Source organism: Bradysia coprophila, unplaced genomic scaffold (genome assembly GCF_014529535.1).
Source record: "Bradysia coprophila strain Holo2 unplaced genomic scaffold, BU_Bcop_v1 contig_232, whole genome shotgun sequence".
Taxonomy (NCBI): Eukaryota; Metazoa; Arthropoda; class Insecta; order Diptera; family Sciaridae; genus Bradysia; species Bradysia coprophila.
This window is the reverse complement of record NW_023503493.1, coordinates 6,719,122-6,739,238: the sequence shown is the minus strand read 5'-3', so window position 1 is coordinate 6,739,238 and position 20,117 is coordinate 6,719,122. Positions and strand designations below refer to the sequence as shown.

Here is a 20,117-nt window from a genome sequence, read left to right as displayed (position 1 = left end):
TTTCAAGATACGGTACTTTCAAACGTAATCTCACTTTAGTTTCGTCAAATTGTTTCGTTCATTTATTCATTTGTATGAATTTTTAGCCCCGTACGAAGTACTGGCGGCTTATAAGATTAATATGCCGTTTGTAACATGTTGAATTGGAAGCAGACGGTAAGGGCAAAGCATTTGTCTATGTTCATAGATAACGAATCCGCAATAAAAAAAATGTCCGTCTGTCCGTCTGTCCGTGACCCCTCTAGCTTGAGTAAATCACAACCTTTTTTCAAAATTCTTTTTTTCCCCGATTGGAATCGACAAAAGTAAGGCCAAGTTCGAAAATGGGCATGGTAGGGTCGGCCCTTCCAGAGCTAGGGCCATATAGGTGTTTTTCAGTCTTTCGACGATATCTACCGAAATACGCACGCAATAGCTGCTTGTGATATATTAAATGAAAGGTATTGACGAGTAGAACAAAGTTGCTGAACATCGTTTTTGGGTAAGATGCAACGCGGGCTTGTTGGGAGGGCTCGAAGGTCGTTACTCGGCCCTAAGTGTTTTTTGCACATAAATCGAGTAAATCTCATCCGATTTTGCTAGATTTAGTTTTTTATGGAAGGTAATTGAATACCGAAAAGAACGTGGCGAAAAAAGTTTCAAATTTGGGCCCTTGGACTAAGGCCGCTACTCGGCCCTAAGTTTTTTTTGCACATAAATCGAGGAAACCTCATCCGATTTTGCTAGTTTTTGTTTGATTTGAGAGATAATTGAATGCCGAATAGAATGATGGCAAAAAAAGTTTCAAATTTGGGTCCTTGGACTAAGGCCGCTACTCGGCCCTAAGTGTTTTTTGCACATAAATCGAGTAAATCTCATCCGATTTTGCTAGATTTAGTTTTTTATGGAAGGTAATTGAATACCGAAAAGAACGTGGCGAAAAAAGTTTCAAATTAGGGCCCTTGGACTAAGGCCGCTACTCGGCCCTAAGTGTTTTTTCCACATAAATCGAGGAAACCTCATCCGATTTTGCTAGTTTTTGTTTGATTTGAGAGATAATTGAATGCCGAATAGAATGATGGCAAAAAAAGTTTCAAATTTGGGTCCTTGGACTAAGGCCGCTACTCGGCCCTAAGTGTTTTTTGCACATAAATCGAGGAAATCTCATCCGATTTTGCTAGTTTTTGTTTGATTTGAGAGATAATTGAATGCCGAATAGAATGATGGCAAAAAAAGTTTTAAATTTGGGCCCTTGGACTAAGGCCGCTACTCGGCCCTAAGTGTTTTTTGCACGTAAATCGAGTAAATATCATCCGATTTTGCTAATTTTTGTTTTATTTGAGAGGTAATTGAATACCCAATGGAAAGTTGGCAAAAAATTTTGGGTTTCTAAAATAATGTCGTAAATTGTTGGTTTTATTTGAGAGGTACTTCGTACGGGCTTTCGTAATTGCGCTATGCGCAATTTTAAAAACGAACAGTTTCAGTAAATTTGACAATGCCCAACTTGACTTGCATTTTGGTAACAGACGCATTAGAGGTTTGTAGACGTATTAGGGTTCCGGGCGTATTACGGCTACAGACGTATTATGGTTACGGACGAAATAGGATTACGGGTCGTACGGGGCTAAGTCGCAGCAAACGCTCCGACTGTTCTGATGCCTTGTTTTTAACGTAGCGTTTCAAGCGTACTTGTAGATCTAAAGAGAGTCACACTACAAAACTATAAAAGTGACACTTTCATAGCTGCATTCTGTCGTTTCGTAAAGTTCCATACTGAAAACAAAAGCGCGATAATCAACTATTGAAAAAATTGCCAACAGTCAACAAAAATCGTGCTAGATTCTACAAAATAACATCAAAAATCTAGTACATTTCTTGTACATCATTACCCAAATTAAATTGAAAATGATTTTTTCTAGTTTATTCGTGGTCCTCCATATAGCTCTTTAGCAGACAATATAAACATTTTGTCGAATGTAGATCTCAGAATCTTCTGTTTTGATCTGAGTCAATCGATTGAGGTTAATGACAACTTAACGAAAAATTAAGTTGGGTTACATTGACGAGTACATGAGACTTTGTATTTTTTTATCCAAAGAATTTGCACTGATTTGCAACGAGAAAATGACCGTTCGGTATAAAAATTTTTTTCTACCTGACGCACAATTTGAACATCCCCCAACTCTTGCAAATGTTAGAGAGCACTGAAGCACTAAAAAGTTGCCTATACAACATGTTGTTGGTTCTTTTTTTTTGTTGTTAAATATATATTCAAGTAATTCGACCAAAACCTTTTAAAAGCATATTTTTTTATATTCGCTGGCTGGAGTATCGGTCGGTTGGTTCGGTTTAAGTTTAGTCTGATTAAATTTGTCGTGTTGTACGGTCGTGTTATGGCTTCGTTTTTGTTGTTGATTTTTTTTTAATTCGATACTTCTTTCCATTAACATTCCGTGTGTATGCATAAAATAAAAGTTCTTTATCGGCCGTTTTGATTTTGAGTCGGACTAAAAATATATGAAAAAATTCCGCACCGAAGAATCGCAGTTTTTAATTAGATTTTTTCCGCTGTATATATAGATCATAATAAAGAAAAATCGTTTAAAGAGCGATAATTCCGTAAATTGTTGTGTCGTCGATTTTGCGTCTGGTGTGTTTATTTATACCGATTAACAATCAATAAATATATCGTGTCTAATAATCGGAATGAATTGCAAATGGATTTTTTGTTTGAATTCGGAGTTGTGTTGTGTTTATCAATTTGGCGATATATAATTCCATTCAACAGGAAAATGAAATAATTGCGCGCATGACGTCGTTTTCTGTTATCAGCCAGCGATATATAAATAGTTCCCAATCCACAATTAACAATAAATTTGTTCCGATTAATTCAATTTAAATAGAATTTTGGATTAGTGTGTATAAAGAGATCTCTAGTTGGTTGTATGATTTAAATATGTAATTCACCTCGCTGATTAACATTGAACAACAAAATTTACTTAAAGACATTTTACTCGATAATTAAGTTGGATTTATAATATGTAAATGAATGGCTGGTCGTTTCACCAGTTTAATTATGATATTTGTTTCTTCTCGTTGTGTTTCTTTAAAACTTAATTCCTTTTAATTTGAATAAATGATAGTTCTGTGTCGGAAAATGATATGGTAAATCTATGCTCACAGAATAAATAAACAATTTTTTTTACGTGTTCGAAGAAAAACAAGTTCAGTTAAGAGAATGATGTTGACGATATTAAATGACAAGAGAGTGGAATGATGTGTGCAACTTCTATCAAGGCAACTATTAACTTAAAATACTGAAAAATATATATTCAGAATATCGCTGTGAGAACAACTCTTTTATTATAACTTGTGGATTCTGATGTTGTTCGTTCGGTCATTATGATTGTGATCGTTTTGAATAGATAAATTTTCACCGGTCGTCATTTTTCAAAAAGACGAAAGATTATTTCACGAAAAAATGTAATCAAACAAAATTATTTTGAAATCGGACATTGTGACCAAATGGAATATCATTACTCATCTAACGCGTATAGTAAGTGGTATAATAATATTACATGCAGTGGACATCATTCTTCCTAATTAAATCCGAATAAATTACAATATTAACCACAGCACGAAGTGAAGATTGTAAACAATTTTTTCTTTTAAATAAAGCGGTAAAATCTATGCAAAGTGAAGTGGCCGTTCGGATTTTAATTTAATTTAATTTTCTCTACGTTTTCTATCCACTTTGATATTTTCGCCGATTAGATGCGGTTGTTGGATTAAACTTGTTATGAAGTGTAGTGCTACTCACTTTGGTAACCAGACATTTTAACGGATTATACTATTTAAAACTGGTATGGCTTCGATGCGGTATTAAGTTGCACAACATCACAATGCCGATAACAAGGGATACCCAATTACCACAAAATAAACCGGTACGGCCGGGAAGTGGATTAAGTTTGAGTGTTTTGGGTATGTCATTTGTTGTTGATTCTTTTTTTAAATTCAATTTATATGCGACCTGTTATTGCCAGATTGATTGTAAAAAGAAAAATCAAAAATTGAATCTCCCAGGCCAAATTATAGAGTTTGTGTCGATTGAATGAAAATCCGATTCTTTTTTCTAACAACTTAAAACCGAAGGTTGAATGATTGGTTGTTAAGGTAATACTATGCATGACGATATATTATTATGAACGTCGCACCTTCAGACACGCCAATATGAACGTGAGAAAAAAAAGAAGTGTGCATGCAATCTAACACTATACCACAAAATCAACAAACTAACAAACAAAATGTTCGCAAAATTTTACTTTTTTTTTTGAATTTATTGTTCCGTCTGCCTTTTTTAACTCTATCAATGTGTGCGGAAGATTAGATATGTTTTCTATACGGCCCGAGAATATTTTATGAATAAGAAGCTTCTACTTAACGAAAAAAGGCACGTTCAACATGACTTCATACATCATTTACATTTCAATGTGATCGATATTAATATGTTGTGCTTATGTTGTACGACTTGTGTTTGTTGGTCGGATATGCCATGCAAAATTTAATGAACGAAAAAAAGACTGAAGTCACCAAGTTCTGTTGAACATTGAACATATTTAACGAATGACGTGAATTCGGTTAAAGAAAATGGTTTACTCATCAGTCTGTCTTGAAACTTGTTGTAAATTTCCAAATTTTTCGAAAAAAAATTTTACTTTTTGATTAAATTGTAAGACAACTCCGACAATTTGTCTTAAAACAACACAGAAACTTATGTGGGAATGAGAAATAAAAATTTAGGTTAATCTTAGCACATCTTCGCCGTTCAAATTAATTTCTTATTCACTTCGTATATGGATTGAGTGGGACTGACGGAAGGTTATAAATGGTTTGATCATATCAGTCTTTTCGAAGCGTTTTCGCCTCTAACAATGAATTTCCTAGACTATGATTGATCGTAAATTAATCTCTGCTTCTATTAGGAACCCATTAGGAAATCTTTTTAAAGTTTATTCTTAGGATGATTCGTCTTTGATTTCCAAGAACGAGGAAAACTGCGCGGCTCCTACTCCTCCGAGTCCTCCTCCTTTGTTCAAAAATTGAGAGAAATCTGTAAATTAACAATCATAATTGAAGCTCAATAATTGGAATGCTTGTTTCGTTCTTAGTACGAATTCTTACAGGTTCCCAATTAATTCCGTAATTTTACTAAAACTAATTTTGGAAAATTTGAGAAAAGAGAGGAAAAATCGAAAATATTTCTTGTCTTGAACACTTGATCCTTGTCACCAGTGACATGGCCAGCCTGGCTACCAAAAGGAGCATCGGGCGAATTGGCTGGAAAAGGTTCTGAGGCGCCTAAATAAGGTTTTTTGGCCTGAGTAGCGCTAAAACCCAAAAGGCCCATCGGGCATCGCCCTGTACAGTCAGTCCGGGCCTGACCAGTGACTACAAGTAAAACTTTCATTGTATTCACACATTAGTTCCTAAATCGCTATTTTCTTAACATGGCAATTTTGCGCAAAAAATTTGAGAATTGTCCATCCGAGGCGAAGCCGAGCTTGACAACACATCGTGTACGTTCCAATGCGTTCATATATACATATCATTCCGGGGAATTTAATAAATATCTACCCCGTTAACGATTTGCCTTTTTTTCGGCCCTGAAGTATGCAAAGTAAGTTGTCAGCAACTTAAAACTTAACAGTTACGTAATCTGAGGTTTGATCTTCAAATAATTGTACATTTCACAATAATTCTGAACTAAGTCAGGTATAGAGTAAATATACGGCTTCTCAATGAAAATATGAATTTCCATGTAAATTGGTTGCACTGTTGTCGTTTATGACCCCGATTGTAAAAAAATAACTACTTTTCGTGCAACAGAATAAAATAAGGCCACAAGTTGACTTCAATTCTAAGTTTTTTTTTTCTTGTCTTTTAAAGATAAATAAGTTGCACAAACTATTGACACAAAATTGAGAAAGAAAAACATTGAAAACTTGTTGCTAAAAGAGTTGCAATAAATCTCCAGACGTCCTACATTAAAATACAATTTTTTTTTTCGTACACAAATCCCATAATATTTGTACAATTAACCATAAACGAAAAATGACGTCAACATTTTGCATCTTAGACGTAGCAAAATGTGTAACACCATCCATCCACAACTAAAGGTGACAAATCTATCGAACAACTACCTATTCTCGTCACTCAATTTCATATAAAAATTTACATCCAACACGAAAAGCCGATACATAATTTGTGAAAGAATTATTATTAAAAAAAAAAAACATTTCCGAAAGTGCAAAGGTTTTCCTGTCGCGCACACACAACATATTATAGAGATAATCCACGCGTGTAGACACAGTTCGGTTCTTTTTTTTTTCTTGTACAAATCGATTATTGATAGAAGTAATAACGACCATTGCAGATTTAAAACATTTTTTTTTGTCTCTTTACGTGAAATCTTGTTTTGGATAATGGTTTGTGTATATTGGACATAAAAAAAGACAAAATTTTATGAATGAATTTCAAATCGTTTGCGTTGTGCAAGTTAATGGCTTTTAAAATGTGTAAAAGATCGAAATGTATAGATGTACGTGCCATGCTTTATGTTTGCCTGATTTATTCCTACAACCGAGTGAAGTGAGTAGGTGTTTTGTAATGACTCTGCATGGACCGTAGCAAAATTTTATGCATTGATCCAGTTGGTTTTGATTTAAAAGCAAAATTTAAAAAAGACAAAATTCAATGAACTACATTACGTGCATAATCTTGTATGCGTTTAACTGACTATCTATCTCTCTCCCTCTCTATCATTCCGTTCTGACCGTGCAGCCTCTTATTTTATTGGATTTTATTTTTCATTGATAGAGTTTAACATTTAAATTTTCTGAATTTAATATGTGATTTTGCGTAGGTTTCGCCATTTCATTTCTTGTTTTCTTTTCGCTGACTACGGGATTGAGCGCTTGGATTTCTGAAAGTAGCGGATATTATCAATTTTATGAATGGCAATCGTTAATTTATGGTGTACTTCAATTAATTCAATTTCAACACCACGTTGCATCACAGGAGAAAATTTCGTATCAGATTGAAGTGTTGTGCGGATTAACATCATTGCAAATTGTACGTTTTGTAACGGCCTTCAATCAATTTATTATAGGGGGAAGGAATGTTGACTAATAAATAAAACAATCTGTCCCGTGACTAACGAAACTTTAAACCAAAATGTAGCTCAAAATCTCTTAAGACTTTACCTAGAGTAATTTGGATTCCTCTGAATTCTGTCCACTAACAAATGTTTCTCTAAACACTGCTCTCACCGCAGATTCGCAATAAGTCTCCAATTTAATGGAAACTTTTCCCAGTTTAACAACTTAAAAGACAGAGGTCCCTTGTATCTGTGCTCGAATCACTTTATTTATTTAATGAGACTTTCAATAATTTAATTCAATCGAATGATGCAATCCAATCGGTCAAAGATATAGCAAGCGTACGATCACTTTACATAGAGTCTTCGTGCCACTTCACACTGAGATCTGGTACTTCATTTGTTTAACATATCGTTTAGTGTTTGACAGAAAATCTTGTGCTTCTCTAGGTTTCTCATGAGTAATACTATAAAAAGAACGCTAGTCAGAGCTCATCACTTATTTGTGTCGTCGTTGTCGATAACAGGTGAATTTTGTCATTCTATTGAGGATACAGAAATATAACTGACGTAATTTTCAGTCGTAATCGTAAACACTAGCGATACTGTAGCCCCAGTTTTAATTTAAAAAAAAAAGAATTTTGTTCATAATCTGTGTTACCAGTCCTTCAAATTATTCTCACAATTTTTTATTACTCTTCTGTGAACAGAAGTTTCAAAAAGAGGCATGTTGATGTCATTCTCACCCATTAACATCTGTTCTTTCCTTCCTAAAAACAAAAATTTGCTACGCACCAAAATGTGGTACAGATTGGTCGGTCACACACTAACACCAAGTATAGTATGTCCGTTCATCATTCATTATTCAATACAAATTTTCACCGTATAGACTTCTTCCTACTTTCATGTGAAATGCATAAATGTTGTTAATTTATGTGAATCTGGTTTCCATTTCTATTCATAAAAACGACATTCTCCTGTGTTGTAAATCGAGTAATAGTAAATGCACACAGTCGAATACATATAGATTCAATTGAATTTAACTGTTCGTACATGCGCGTATTACTTTCAAACTCTTTTTTTTTCCTCTCCGATGGCCAATATTTATTTTCAATGAAAACATTATTTGCTTTTACCTGAAAACTGCTAAATAAAACGAACATTTCATTAATGGTTTTTATTGAATGAAGAACGGCATTATACGTATATGCAAACAACTATCTTATACGTCTTCTATTAACGAAAGTCAAATAAATAATGTAAACGAATTTTGCAGGCCCATTCTGTATATATGGTGGATTGAGTGGATGTTTGATTTTGACGTAAGTTAGGCTGATATTTAACCAAAAAACCGCTGTTAAGTCATTGGCAAAGATGATAATGTTCATTCATAAAACTTCGCCCATCGAGTGGAAGGTTAAGTTTTCTATTTTGATTTTGTAAAAATGACCAACAGTGCAAACACAAGATGTTTGAACATTTTTTTATTTGATTTCTGCCGATGAGTAGTATACTACTCATGAGTAGTATACTACTTTACATATATTTCCATTTCAAAATAGTTATTTGTCCGACAAAGGTGTGAAAATGGCTGGACTGGTCGACTGACATAAATATATAACTGTTACAAGTTACGATCACCCTGAAAATCGTCGAGAGTACACAAGTGCCACGATAGATTCATGCAGTGTTTCTGGTAATAAACGACTCTTATTATAACTCAATATTCTCCTTATTCTCAAAAATTGGGCTCAGTCTAATGTTTCAAGTATTCAGAGATTTAGAAATTTGTTTATTGATGGAAGAAAGAAGGAAATTCCAACAAGAGTAAAGTTTTGCGGACAGAGGGGAGCAAGGGCTGCGTCACTCGAGTTGTAATTTCCTATTTTCTTACAGAGGTGAACGCAACGTTTTTGAAAACAAAAACATTTAAGTGACAGTTCGGGTGAGAAAATTTCTATTTTTACCCCTGTCAAAACAAGTGGTGAGAAAATAGACATTTTCTCATCCGGGTGTTCACTCTCATGGCTTTAAAAGTCGCTGTACTGTCTTGCTGGCGAATTTGCTGATTTCGTGTGGGATAGTACTCTCATTCAGTTTGGAAAAAAAACTTCCTACGCGTCGCAATAACGAATATTTTAGCAATACAGTTCTGTATTGTATCAGTCTTGAAATGACCTAGTGATGGATTTCCTTCGGTGTACCTGCTTCCATCTTTATCGTTTTTACTATTAGCTCGGGACTTTAAGCTGGCATCTTCTACCAGTCTAATTTAATCTGCTGATCAAACTATAATAAGGCACATAATCGCTAATAAGTTCTTTTTGAGACGAAGCCCACGATTTCCATGAGAACTATAAAAACGAATTGGAAATCTACTTTCAATTTTCTATTCTTAGCGGAGTCTAAAGATTTCCCGGGTCTTCCAAAGGATTTTTGCACTTTAATTTTACAAAGTATAGCGAAAAGCCAATTATGAATACGGAACAGCTTACTCGCGGTATACATAAAGCACATCTTAAGCTACAACATTTATCACACATCTCACATAACTTCTTCCTAACACTATTCTGCACGGTGTTGACTGCACAATTATTTTTTATAAAGTTTCAACGATTAATGCTGCGGTTATTATCCACGTTTCCATTGTAATAACTAGCCATTGTCATAGATTAAAATGCGATTAAAAATATAATTGCAATTTAAACTCTCTCGAAATGAAAGAGACGATCCCCAGCCCACATTGTTATGTATTAAAAAAAAAAGTCTACTGACGGTAGGAATATTGCCGTTTGCCTATATATATAAAATCGCGTTACTTTTTATATTTTTTATGGTTTATTTTGTCGTATACACACATAAATTGGATTTATTTTTTCTAATGCTTCACGAAATGTACATACGAATAGTTTACCTTCGGTTTCTTTACATTGGTTAAGGTTCTGCTTGGCTTAGCACTTTAGCGTACAAGCCTGTTGTGTATACCTAATATTAAATGTAACTATATTGATATTTGTTGCGATTGAATACAATTCACTGTTTGTTATGATTTAGCATTTTAAATGTGGAAGAGAGACCTTCGAAATGTATAGTCTTTCAGTTTTTCTATTTATTTGTTTTAACATTTTGTTTACCCGTTTGGTTTAGTCGAAGTCGTTTTTTTCTAAAAATTAATATTGTTTCGGAAATGAAACCAAAAATAAAATTATCTGCGCAGTACTGTATGTGTGTCACCTCTCATAAATACAATTCTTTTTCCAAGCTTAACAAGTTCGTTAATTTTTTTTTAGTCAAACACTCAAATACAAGCGGGGATGCATGACCTTTTTATACAACAATTTTCTCTTTCCCATTTTGTGTTACGTCTTATCTTACGAACATGTTGAATGTAATTTGAATTCGTTTGATAAGAAACGTTTTTTTGTTGTTACGTAAAAAATAAACAAGGAAAATGTGTAAATAAATGATAAGTTCAGGTTCAAAACATATATTATACAGTTACAATCACATGAAATTAATTGTTACCCATCATGTATAGGGTGTGATTGTTCGGTAGTTCTCACACTTAAAGTTTTATTTGAATAAATGGGTCATTAAAAACATCTTATCATATGAGCGGGAGATTCTGAAGTATTCCAAATCCAAAATCCTTGATTCGGTACATGTAGTCCTAACAATGCTAAAGAAGGGACTGACCACAAAATACGTACATCAAATGGGAGGGAAGTGGTTTTCATACGTTCCACACAAAGTAATATTTGGGGTGGAGGTTTAAAATCACTGGAAAAATCGTAAGTAATTTGTGTACAGCTCCGACAAGTTGGGACACATATTTTATGAATAGTACCAAAGGCTGGTAGAAAGATAATCTACTGTTTAACCTGTTACAGACATGGCATGTATTATTATCGAGTCTATTACTTCAATCGATCAAAGTATTTTTAATCTGTTGATTTCAAATCTTGTACTTCAATTATTTAACATGTATTTTACTGTATATAAAGGACCATATTACCCAGAGCTTGTCATTATTTTTGCCGTCGTTATCGACAACAGATGAATAGCCGTATGTGACAGGTTAAGAAGCGAGTGCTTTTGTACCATCGTCGTCATACTGCGAGACTCACAAGATCAAGTATAACATTGTCGTACCCTGTCCTTTAAAAAAAGGACAACGACAATAAAAATGAGTTATACATGCTCTTATTACAGTGTCGTCCTACACGGCAAAATGCATGGCTAAACTGATGAACTAATAGTCTTTTACATTGGATACTACGAAAGTAATTCATTACATGAGGTAGAGATTTTGTGATTAAAGAAAAATCCCAAGTGTATTTTTGAGCAACAAGCTTCGGTAACTGTCTTTTTGCCTTCGCCTCGTATATGCAAACTCTACACTTGTCGAAAAACAGTTACAGAAGCATGTCGCACAAAAATACACCAAGGAGTTTGCGAGTATCACAAAATTGTTGCCGAATTAATAAATTACGTAGCAGCATCCAATGTAATCTATTTTACTGCCTACCACATGCAAAGGTTAAATTTCACTTAAAAATAAACGAAAAATGAATATCCCACATGCAATCGATCATTTTCGCAGGTGGCAAAGTGCTATGTAACGTTCAACTTACGCATGGGACAAGTAGGAAAAGGTTGTGTTTGTACATTAGGAAAATGCTTTGATCGAAAAATGATACTGGTCTTGTGATTTACCACCCATGAAAGGTAAATAATTCTAAGTTTTTAATTTCGTCAGCTTCCTTCCGTGTGGGATAAGAAATCAATCGTTGAAATATCATGTCGAATCAATCTACTCATACCATTGCTTTCCCCTTAAAAATAAATTGGGCTATCCAACCGCAGCTGCATATTCCCGTAAAGTTATTAAAAAACAGAATCGAAAATCCACCCTTCCCAGACGTTAATAGAGCACTTAATGTTCAAAAATATTTGCATACAGTTTGCACAATAGCACTTGATTCCCTCCACCTCATAACCCATTTAACAAGTCAATTTAATGTTATAGTTTCGATAGAACAATAAATTGATTCTGCCATAGTGTATCGTTACACAACATCTATAAAGGTAGAAAAATGTTTTGTCGACACAAAAACAAGCAATCAAAACACACACTTTACATTTCGATTTGAATGCATTTTACGTGTGTACTTCACATTAAAGAAATAAATAGTTTTAACAATGAGAATATTAATCATTTTGCCAATAGGTTATTTTCGAATATCGTGAGTGAGAATGGGGCATTGTATCGACTTTATTGAGAGTGATTTTTTGTTGTGTATATTCTTCACATTTTCTTGAATGGTTCTGTGGTGCTTTTCGTTATGTGTAGTTAATTTCATCAGCTTCATAAACTTTGTAGATTTATATTTAGTGAATATCTTTTTATTTAGTTGATTTCTTTTCTATTAGCTGTGTTGTTGCGATTTAATCGATAAAATATGCCGATTTACCCGGTGGGCATAACTGTCCGCAGTCCACTGAACTAGGAAGTAGAGATGTTTTTCTGCGGAACATTTCTGAGACAATAACTTCATCAGAACAACGAGAGATACATCTTTTTCAATTTGTCTCTCAATTATGATATCCTTTACTGAATTAAAGATAGAGCCAGTAACCACGTCATCAGTATCGAATCTTTCGAAGAGATTGAATGCAATAGACCATTACTGTCTTTCTAAAGTTTTCTAGTTCGAGCCGTGGGCGAGTATTGTGTCGAACACGTCGAAACAGCAAATGTACAGTAGGTTACTCGTTATGAGCGTACAAACTCATTTCCCGGGGCCTAGTGAGTCAAATAACTTACGTGTAATTGCATCCCTGCCTTCGGCTCGAGCTAATGACTCACTTTCTGGCCGCAAAACCGAAAAATCTGTTACTTCATTAGATTCAACATTTCAACGTTTCACTTAGGGTGTCATTGATCAGTACTTTTTCTAATTTTTTTCGTCGCTGCCCGGCGACAGATGACATGACAAGTCTGTCGATTTTTACACTTCACTTGATTCGGTTAAAATTTGAATGGCGACTGCAACTCTCTCATTTCCGATGTCCATCGTATTGAAAGTGTTACAAAAAAAAAAACCAAAGAACTTTTAAATGTTCCGATAAAACGCTCGTGTAACACACTTTGAATGAGCATTCATTAAACTAATAAAATGATTGGTAAACTATTCAATGTAAAACCTTGTTCCCTTGACTGAAAGTCAGGGTCTTACACCAGAAAATACCGAAATATGTGGGTGACAAAAAAGTTCACTATGATTGAAAATGTATGAAATGGTATGAAAAACGTTAAATGTGGGTGACAAAAAATCGTTGAAGGCACGATAACTTGAGTAATTCTCAAGCAATTTGGATGAATCTTTTTTTTAAATATGTGGAATTAAAATCTCGAGGCTAAGTTCGAAGATGGGCAATGTGGGACGAAGGATCTGGAAGCTATCCAGGAAAAACAGGATTTTACACTGTTGATTATAGCCTCAATCGAAAAAGATTACTTTGATGAAATTTGATTTGGTTGCGTAGTGTGTGTAAATCGTATAAGTATGTTCTCGATAGAGTTTATTTAATAAGTGGAAAGAACAATTCCATCAGTCGATGTCCAGCTTTGAACCGGTGAACATCTCCTGCTAGCCAATTATCAAATTTGATAGTCAACTATCAAATTTGATAGTCAACTATCAAGTTGATAGTCAACTATCAAGTTGTTTGTTTAACTATCAAGTTGATAGTCAACTATCAAGTTGATAGTCAACTATCAAGTTGATAGTCAACTATCAAGATAAATAAGATAGTCAACTATCAAGTTGATAGTCAACTATCAAGTTGATAGTCAACTATCAAGTTGATAGTCAACTATCAAGTTGATAGTCAACTATCAAGTTGATAGTCAACTATCAAGTTGATAGTCAACTATCAAGTTGATAGTCAACTATCAAGTTGATAGTCAACTATCAAGTTGATAGTCAACTATCAAGTTGATAGTCAACTATCAAGTTGATAGTCAACTATCAAGTTGATAGTCAACTATCAAGTTGATAGTCAACTATCAAGTTGATAGTCAACTATCAAGTTGATAGTCAACTATCAAGTTGATAGTCAACTATCAAGTTGATAGTCAACTATCAAGTTGATAGTCAACTATCAAGTTGATAGTCAACTATCAAGTTGATAGTCAACTATCAAGTTGATAGTCAACTATCAAGTTGATAGTCAACTATCAAGTTGATAGTCAACTATCAAGTTGATAGTCAACTATCAAATTTGATAGTTGACTATCAACTTGATAGTTGACTATCAAATTTGATAGTCAACTATCAAATTTGATAGTTGACTATCAACTTGATAGTTGACTATCAAATTTAATGCGTCTACTACCAAAGAAAGATGTTTTTTTACTCAAGGTCTTACGGCAAAAATTTCATGAGCACACTATACTATGATTGAAAAGTGTAGGAAATTTTATGAAAAACGTTAAATGTAACCATCATTCTTTGTAGGCAATATAAGATATAAGTCATTCTCAACAAATTTCTGAATATTTTTTTTAAATTCATTATTCCAACAATCAAACAAAATATGTTACAACTCCCATACGAGTGGAAAGTTTGCGGCCAGAGCGAAGCGAGGGCCGTAATTCTCACGAGTCGTAATAATTTTATGGGATATTATATTCGACCAATAGAAAAATTCAATTTTACCGATAAAAAATAATAAAATACCGATAGAAATGTGGTACATGTCGCTGGCACCTCTTCAAGAAATCAGTAAAAAGTAAAAAAAATTGTCTTTGCTTCACTCTTTGTCGATTTCCTAGCGAATTCATCCTTTTACAAAATGTAACGAGAAGGCGTTTTGTTCGTTCCAAGGGAATTCATCCTTTTACAAAATGTAACTTAAAGACGTTTTGTTCGTTCCTAGGGAAATTCATCCTTCTACGAAATGTAACTTAAAGACGTTTTGTCAATCCCTCACTTTTGTCGTTTTCTGAATCGACAAAAGTGAAGAAACGAAAAAAAAAATTAATTTATCGGTCGTTTATTACCATCCACATTTTATTCACGAGTGACGGTTTTGTAAAATACCGGGGGACTTCCTTTTTGTACAAAACTGTAAGAGAAGAACATCTATCGTTTTTTTTTTAAATTTTTACCAAAGTGAAAGAGTTGTCTCATCGTTCCACATTTGTAAAACTTCGCATCTACTCTGATTAAATTCGACAAAATGGCAATCAAACAGAATAATAGATAGCTCATACGAGTGGGAAGTTTGCGGCCAGAGCGAAGCGAGGGCCGTAAATCACACGAGTCGCATTTTATTTACGATTTGTGTGGTTGATTGAAAATCTTTCTGCAAATTTATAAGAAAAATCAGAACTCAAAGATCATTCGGTCTTCGAAGGTTTATTTGAAGAACTTTTTCTGTCAAATTTCGTTGTCATGTTTAGAGTAATCGATATATTAAATGTAGGCATTTTTATCGGAAGTTCAACAATGAAATTGGTCAAAAATATATTGAAAAAAGTGTCAGTCAAGGGACCTGACCCGCCCAAAAGGTGGGACCTAGTTTCAATCGCAACAACTGAAATATCGAATTTATTATCGGCCGGCATTAACATGAACCCATAAATTTCAAGCATTTAAACACAATTTTGATTATCGATGTAGGTAATTATGACATGGTATAGAGAATATAAAATGTGAAAAGATTTATGTTTGAAAACATTCTTAATGCAGTTAAAATGTAGTCGTTGAGTCTGATGTGAGATATTATTTTAAACTTGTTTAAGCAGCGACCACGACGTAACTCTATTATATGTATAGAAATTGGCGCAATAATATTTAATGTTAACGACGTGTCTATACATTACATGGCAAGTGTTTGGAGTGATTTACCGAGCAATTAATTTGAAAATGAACATGCGGTTTTTTTTTCCTCTCCCAGTAATTGAACGATCAGGGTTAAAGTTATTTTAAATCGGTACCTTTTAAAACAATGTTTAAATAGACGTTGCCAGCAATATTACCACATACAACCAGTCAAAGTGAACATGTAAAACATAACTTGCTGCTGATAATGCACATATTCCCCGATATAGATATTACCACAGTTGTCGTTCGTATCTGAACTTTTATTCCTCATACAATTTTCAAAGAAATAGATTTAAGGTCATTTGGTTTTAGAGTCAGATGGGCACTGCTGACTACAAGAAAAATCGCCGTCTGCACCGTGTTTTAAAGTTGACAATTAATTTGCGGCTCTTGCCATTTGTCCACATTGTGTAAAGAAAGGATCACAAGATCTGTGTTTCAAGATAACCTAGGTGATCGTTCCACCCTGATAAATCTAAAAAAAACCTTGTCCACATTGGGTTCTGTCAAATATTATATGATTAAATCAACGAGAGAGGAATTCTTTTTATCACGATCACTGAGTGCAGCAGAACAAAGAAACAACGCATGTGATAAGGCTAAGGGAAATCCAGAGAAATGATAACAGATGGCGTTGCGCCGACCCAGCCTGTGAGGCAGCAACAACACCATCTGTTATCATTTCTCTGGGGGAAAACATAAAATTTCGAATTGAGGGATTCTTTTGAAAAACAGCCTACCGAAATCGGACGCATTTTCTATTGGAATTTTTTATATGTGCCTAGAAAGGACTTCGACCCTAGTGGCCAAAACCACTTTCAAAAAAATTCTTCGAAGTTTGTGTGGCTGGTCAAAGGTGAGCAAAAACCGAAAAATTGCAATTTTCTTACAAAAATTGCTCCAGTTACACGAGCCGTACAGGGTCGTGTGGGGTGTCATTAGAAAGGTAATCACATGTACTATTGAGCCGAATAGGGTCTTATTGGGTTTAAAATTCATCCACACTGAAATATGTGCAGTTGAAGTTTTCAACCGAAGACTTACACTGTTCTTACAGAAGTTTCGCGATGTACATAAGACGTATATGCTCGTGTGGAGTATCATTTGAAAGGTAATTTTATGTGCTTTTGGGTCAATAAGGGTCTTATGGGGTTTGGATGCATCTATGATGAAATATGGACACTTAAACATTTCAACTTCTTTTTCATCGCATATGTATCCAAACCACATAAAACTCTATTTGGCTCAAAAGCTCATAAAATTACCTTTCAAATGATACCCCACACGACCATGTACATTTTGTGTACCTCGAGAAATTTCAGTAAGAACAGTGTACGTCTTCGGTTAAAAACTTTATCTGCACATATTTCAGTGTGGATGAATTTTAAACCCAACAAGACCCTATTCGGCTCAATAGTACATGTGATTACCTTTCTAATGACACCCCACACGACCCTGTACGGCTCGTGTAACTGGAGCAATTTTTGTAAGAAAATTGCAACTTTTCGGTTTTTGCTCACCTTTGACCAGCCACACAAACTTCGAAGAATTTTTTTGAAAGTGGTTTTGGCCACTAGGGTCGAAGTCCTTTCTAGGCACATATAAAAAATTCCAATAGAAAATGCGTCCGATTTCGGTAGGCTGTTTTTCAAAAGAATCCCTCATTGGGATTTGAATTTTAAATATTAGCGCGAAATTAGATAAAGTTACGAATTTGCTTCGATTCACATCTATTTCATTGTAACGGCACGACTCGAACGGCTGTCATATCTGACTCGACGTATTTCCACTTTGCTCGTTCATCAGTTCGAACAAGTTATTTTCCACTCGCAAAATCCCGATTCCATCTCGTCTTTTTCCACATTATTCTGCATAATATGAGACAAAAATGCCAGCATTAAGACATAAAAAAAAAAATAGACACAACCGAGAGTCGTCTATGATTTCAATTGCATTCAGATTAATATCGCTACAGCATAGAAGCTAATATCTAATCATTTAATCAAGATAATAAGTTCATTGAATTTAAACGAAGTCTATTAAAATATCATTCTGCGCAAATAGAAAAATATTTCCCTGATGGAAACCAGCAGCAGCAGCTTTATGTTATGTAACTGCCATGCCGACACAACGGCTTAATATAGATAATTAGATCCATTACTAGATTATTGTTTTTATATAGAAACGAATGCCAATTTTAAATATTTGTTTTTAATCTTGTTCCATCGACAAAATCACTATAAATTTAAATTGAAATAATTATCAGTGTTTGTTGCATGGCGTATAGTAAGTAAGTTTAAATTAGATATCACACAGCTTAAGTTTTCCATTTCACTTTCAATTAATAAATAAAATGAGGTGCTGCATTAACATGTGATATATCAAAAAGAGATCGACAGAAAAAAAAAACGAAAAGAAAATGGTTTCGTTCGGATCACGTTTGTAGTTTTGTATTTGCGACATTTTTTAGAAATGGAAAATAATTATCAGTTCTCTGGTGTGTATCGTAATCCGAAATCAATTAACTTATTAAAGTTACGAAAGTTTACAACTTTCCGTTCCTTTAATTTTGAGTTCGTGAAACGAAGATTTATTCAGTCTTTTACTCTTTAACGATTCCCTCGTATTAGGCACCTTATAAAAAGATTGCACGGAGACTCTTATTTATCAGCTTGTCAGTTACAGTCTGATCTGATCTCATTTTAATATCACGTGAAGTCCTACTGAAGCAGTTGGTGGTGTTTGATTTATAAGTGAATGCAAATGAATGAGCTGTAACCAGGAACATAATTTGACTGATGCTTACGAGTCATTTTCATTCAGACAGTCAATTAATATCTTCAGTATTGAATTGCTTTAGACCGAAAATTTACGTGCAATTTTGCGTTACTGAGATCGAGAACTATGCTCCGTTTTCCATTGTAATCCAAATTGTAGCATGCATAAAACAATGGAAAACGTTGCATAATTGTCGATCTTAGCAAGGCGAAATTACTCGTGCGTCTTCGGCCATAATCAATGAGTCTGTTACTTCTGTCGTTCAATAGTTGAATACTATCCGTTGCATGCAATGCACCAAAGCTCCTAATTATGTGATCTGCTAGTCTCAATCACATCTCAATTTTTGATATAAAATCTATTACTTCGTTCGTTTTAACATCTTGCTATATACGAGAAATATAGTACGAAGACTATCATTGGTCTTCTGTATCGACATCAGATAATGGATTTACTTTAATATATTCGTTTACATCGTCCATTTTGCATTCAAAACAGTCATTTCTAGTAATTTCTGTGTCGATTACAATACGTCAGGGAAAGCTGAAGGTTTTAAGATTAATAGTAATACGCGAAAGTGCCTTTGAAAGATTAAAAAAAAAATTAGCCCCGTACGAAGTACTGGGGGCTTATAAGATTAATATGCCGTTTGTAACACGTCGAATTGGAAGCAGCCAGTAAGGGCAAAGCATTTAGTTATGTTAATAGATGACGAATCCGCAATTAAAAAAATGTCCGTCCGTCCGTCCGTCCGTCCGTCTGTGACCCCTCTAGCTTGAGTAAATCACAACCTTTTTTGAAAATTCTTTTTTTCCCCGATTGTTATCGACAAAAGTAAGGTCAAGTTCGAAAATGGGCATGGTAGGGTCGGCCCTTCCACAGCTAGGGCATAGGTGTTTTTCAGTCTTTCGACGATATCTACCGAAATACGCACGCTTGTGATATATCAAATGAAAGGTATTGACGAGTAGAACAAAGTTGCTGAACATTGTTTTTGGGTAAGATGCAACGTGGGCTTGTTGGGAGAGCTCAAAGGTCGTTACTTGGCCCTAAGTGGTTTTTGCACATAAATCGAGTAAATCTCATCCGATTTTGCAAGATTTAGTTTTTTATGGACTAAGGCCGCTACTCGGCCCTAAGTGTTTTTTGCACATAAATCGAGCAAATCTCATCCGATTTTGCTAGTTTTTGTTTCATTTGAGAGACAATTGAATGCCGAATAGAATGATGGCAAAAAATTTTGGGTTTCTAAAATAATGTCGTAAATTGTTGGTTTTATTTGAGAGGTACTTCGTACGGGCTTTCGT

General features: G+C 34.5%; 1 protein-coding gene across 3 annotated transcripts in view; it reads left to right on the top strand.

Moving 5' to 3' along the window:
- Nucleotides 1–20,117, top strand: part of LOC119076009 (protein TANC2) — a 69,848-nt gene that overhangs the window by 17,371 nt on the left and 32,360 nt on the right. Inside the window, exon 1 of one of the 3 annotated variants that reach the window (XM_037182594.1) lies at nt 2,332–3,963. The exons of the other annotated variants lie outside the window; for them this stretch is intronic. Coding sequence (XP_037038489.1) covers nt 3,885–3,963 — 79 coding nt within the window. The 5' untranslated portion in view covers nt 2,332–3,884. Of the gene's footprint in view, nt 1–2,331; nt 3,964–20,117 lie in introns of those variants that run through there. 3 annotated transcript variants of the gene reach the window in all.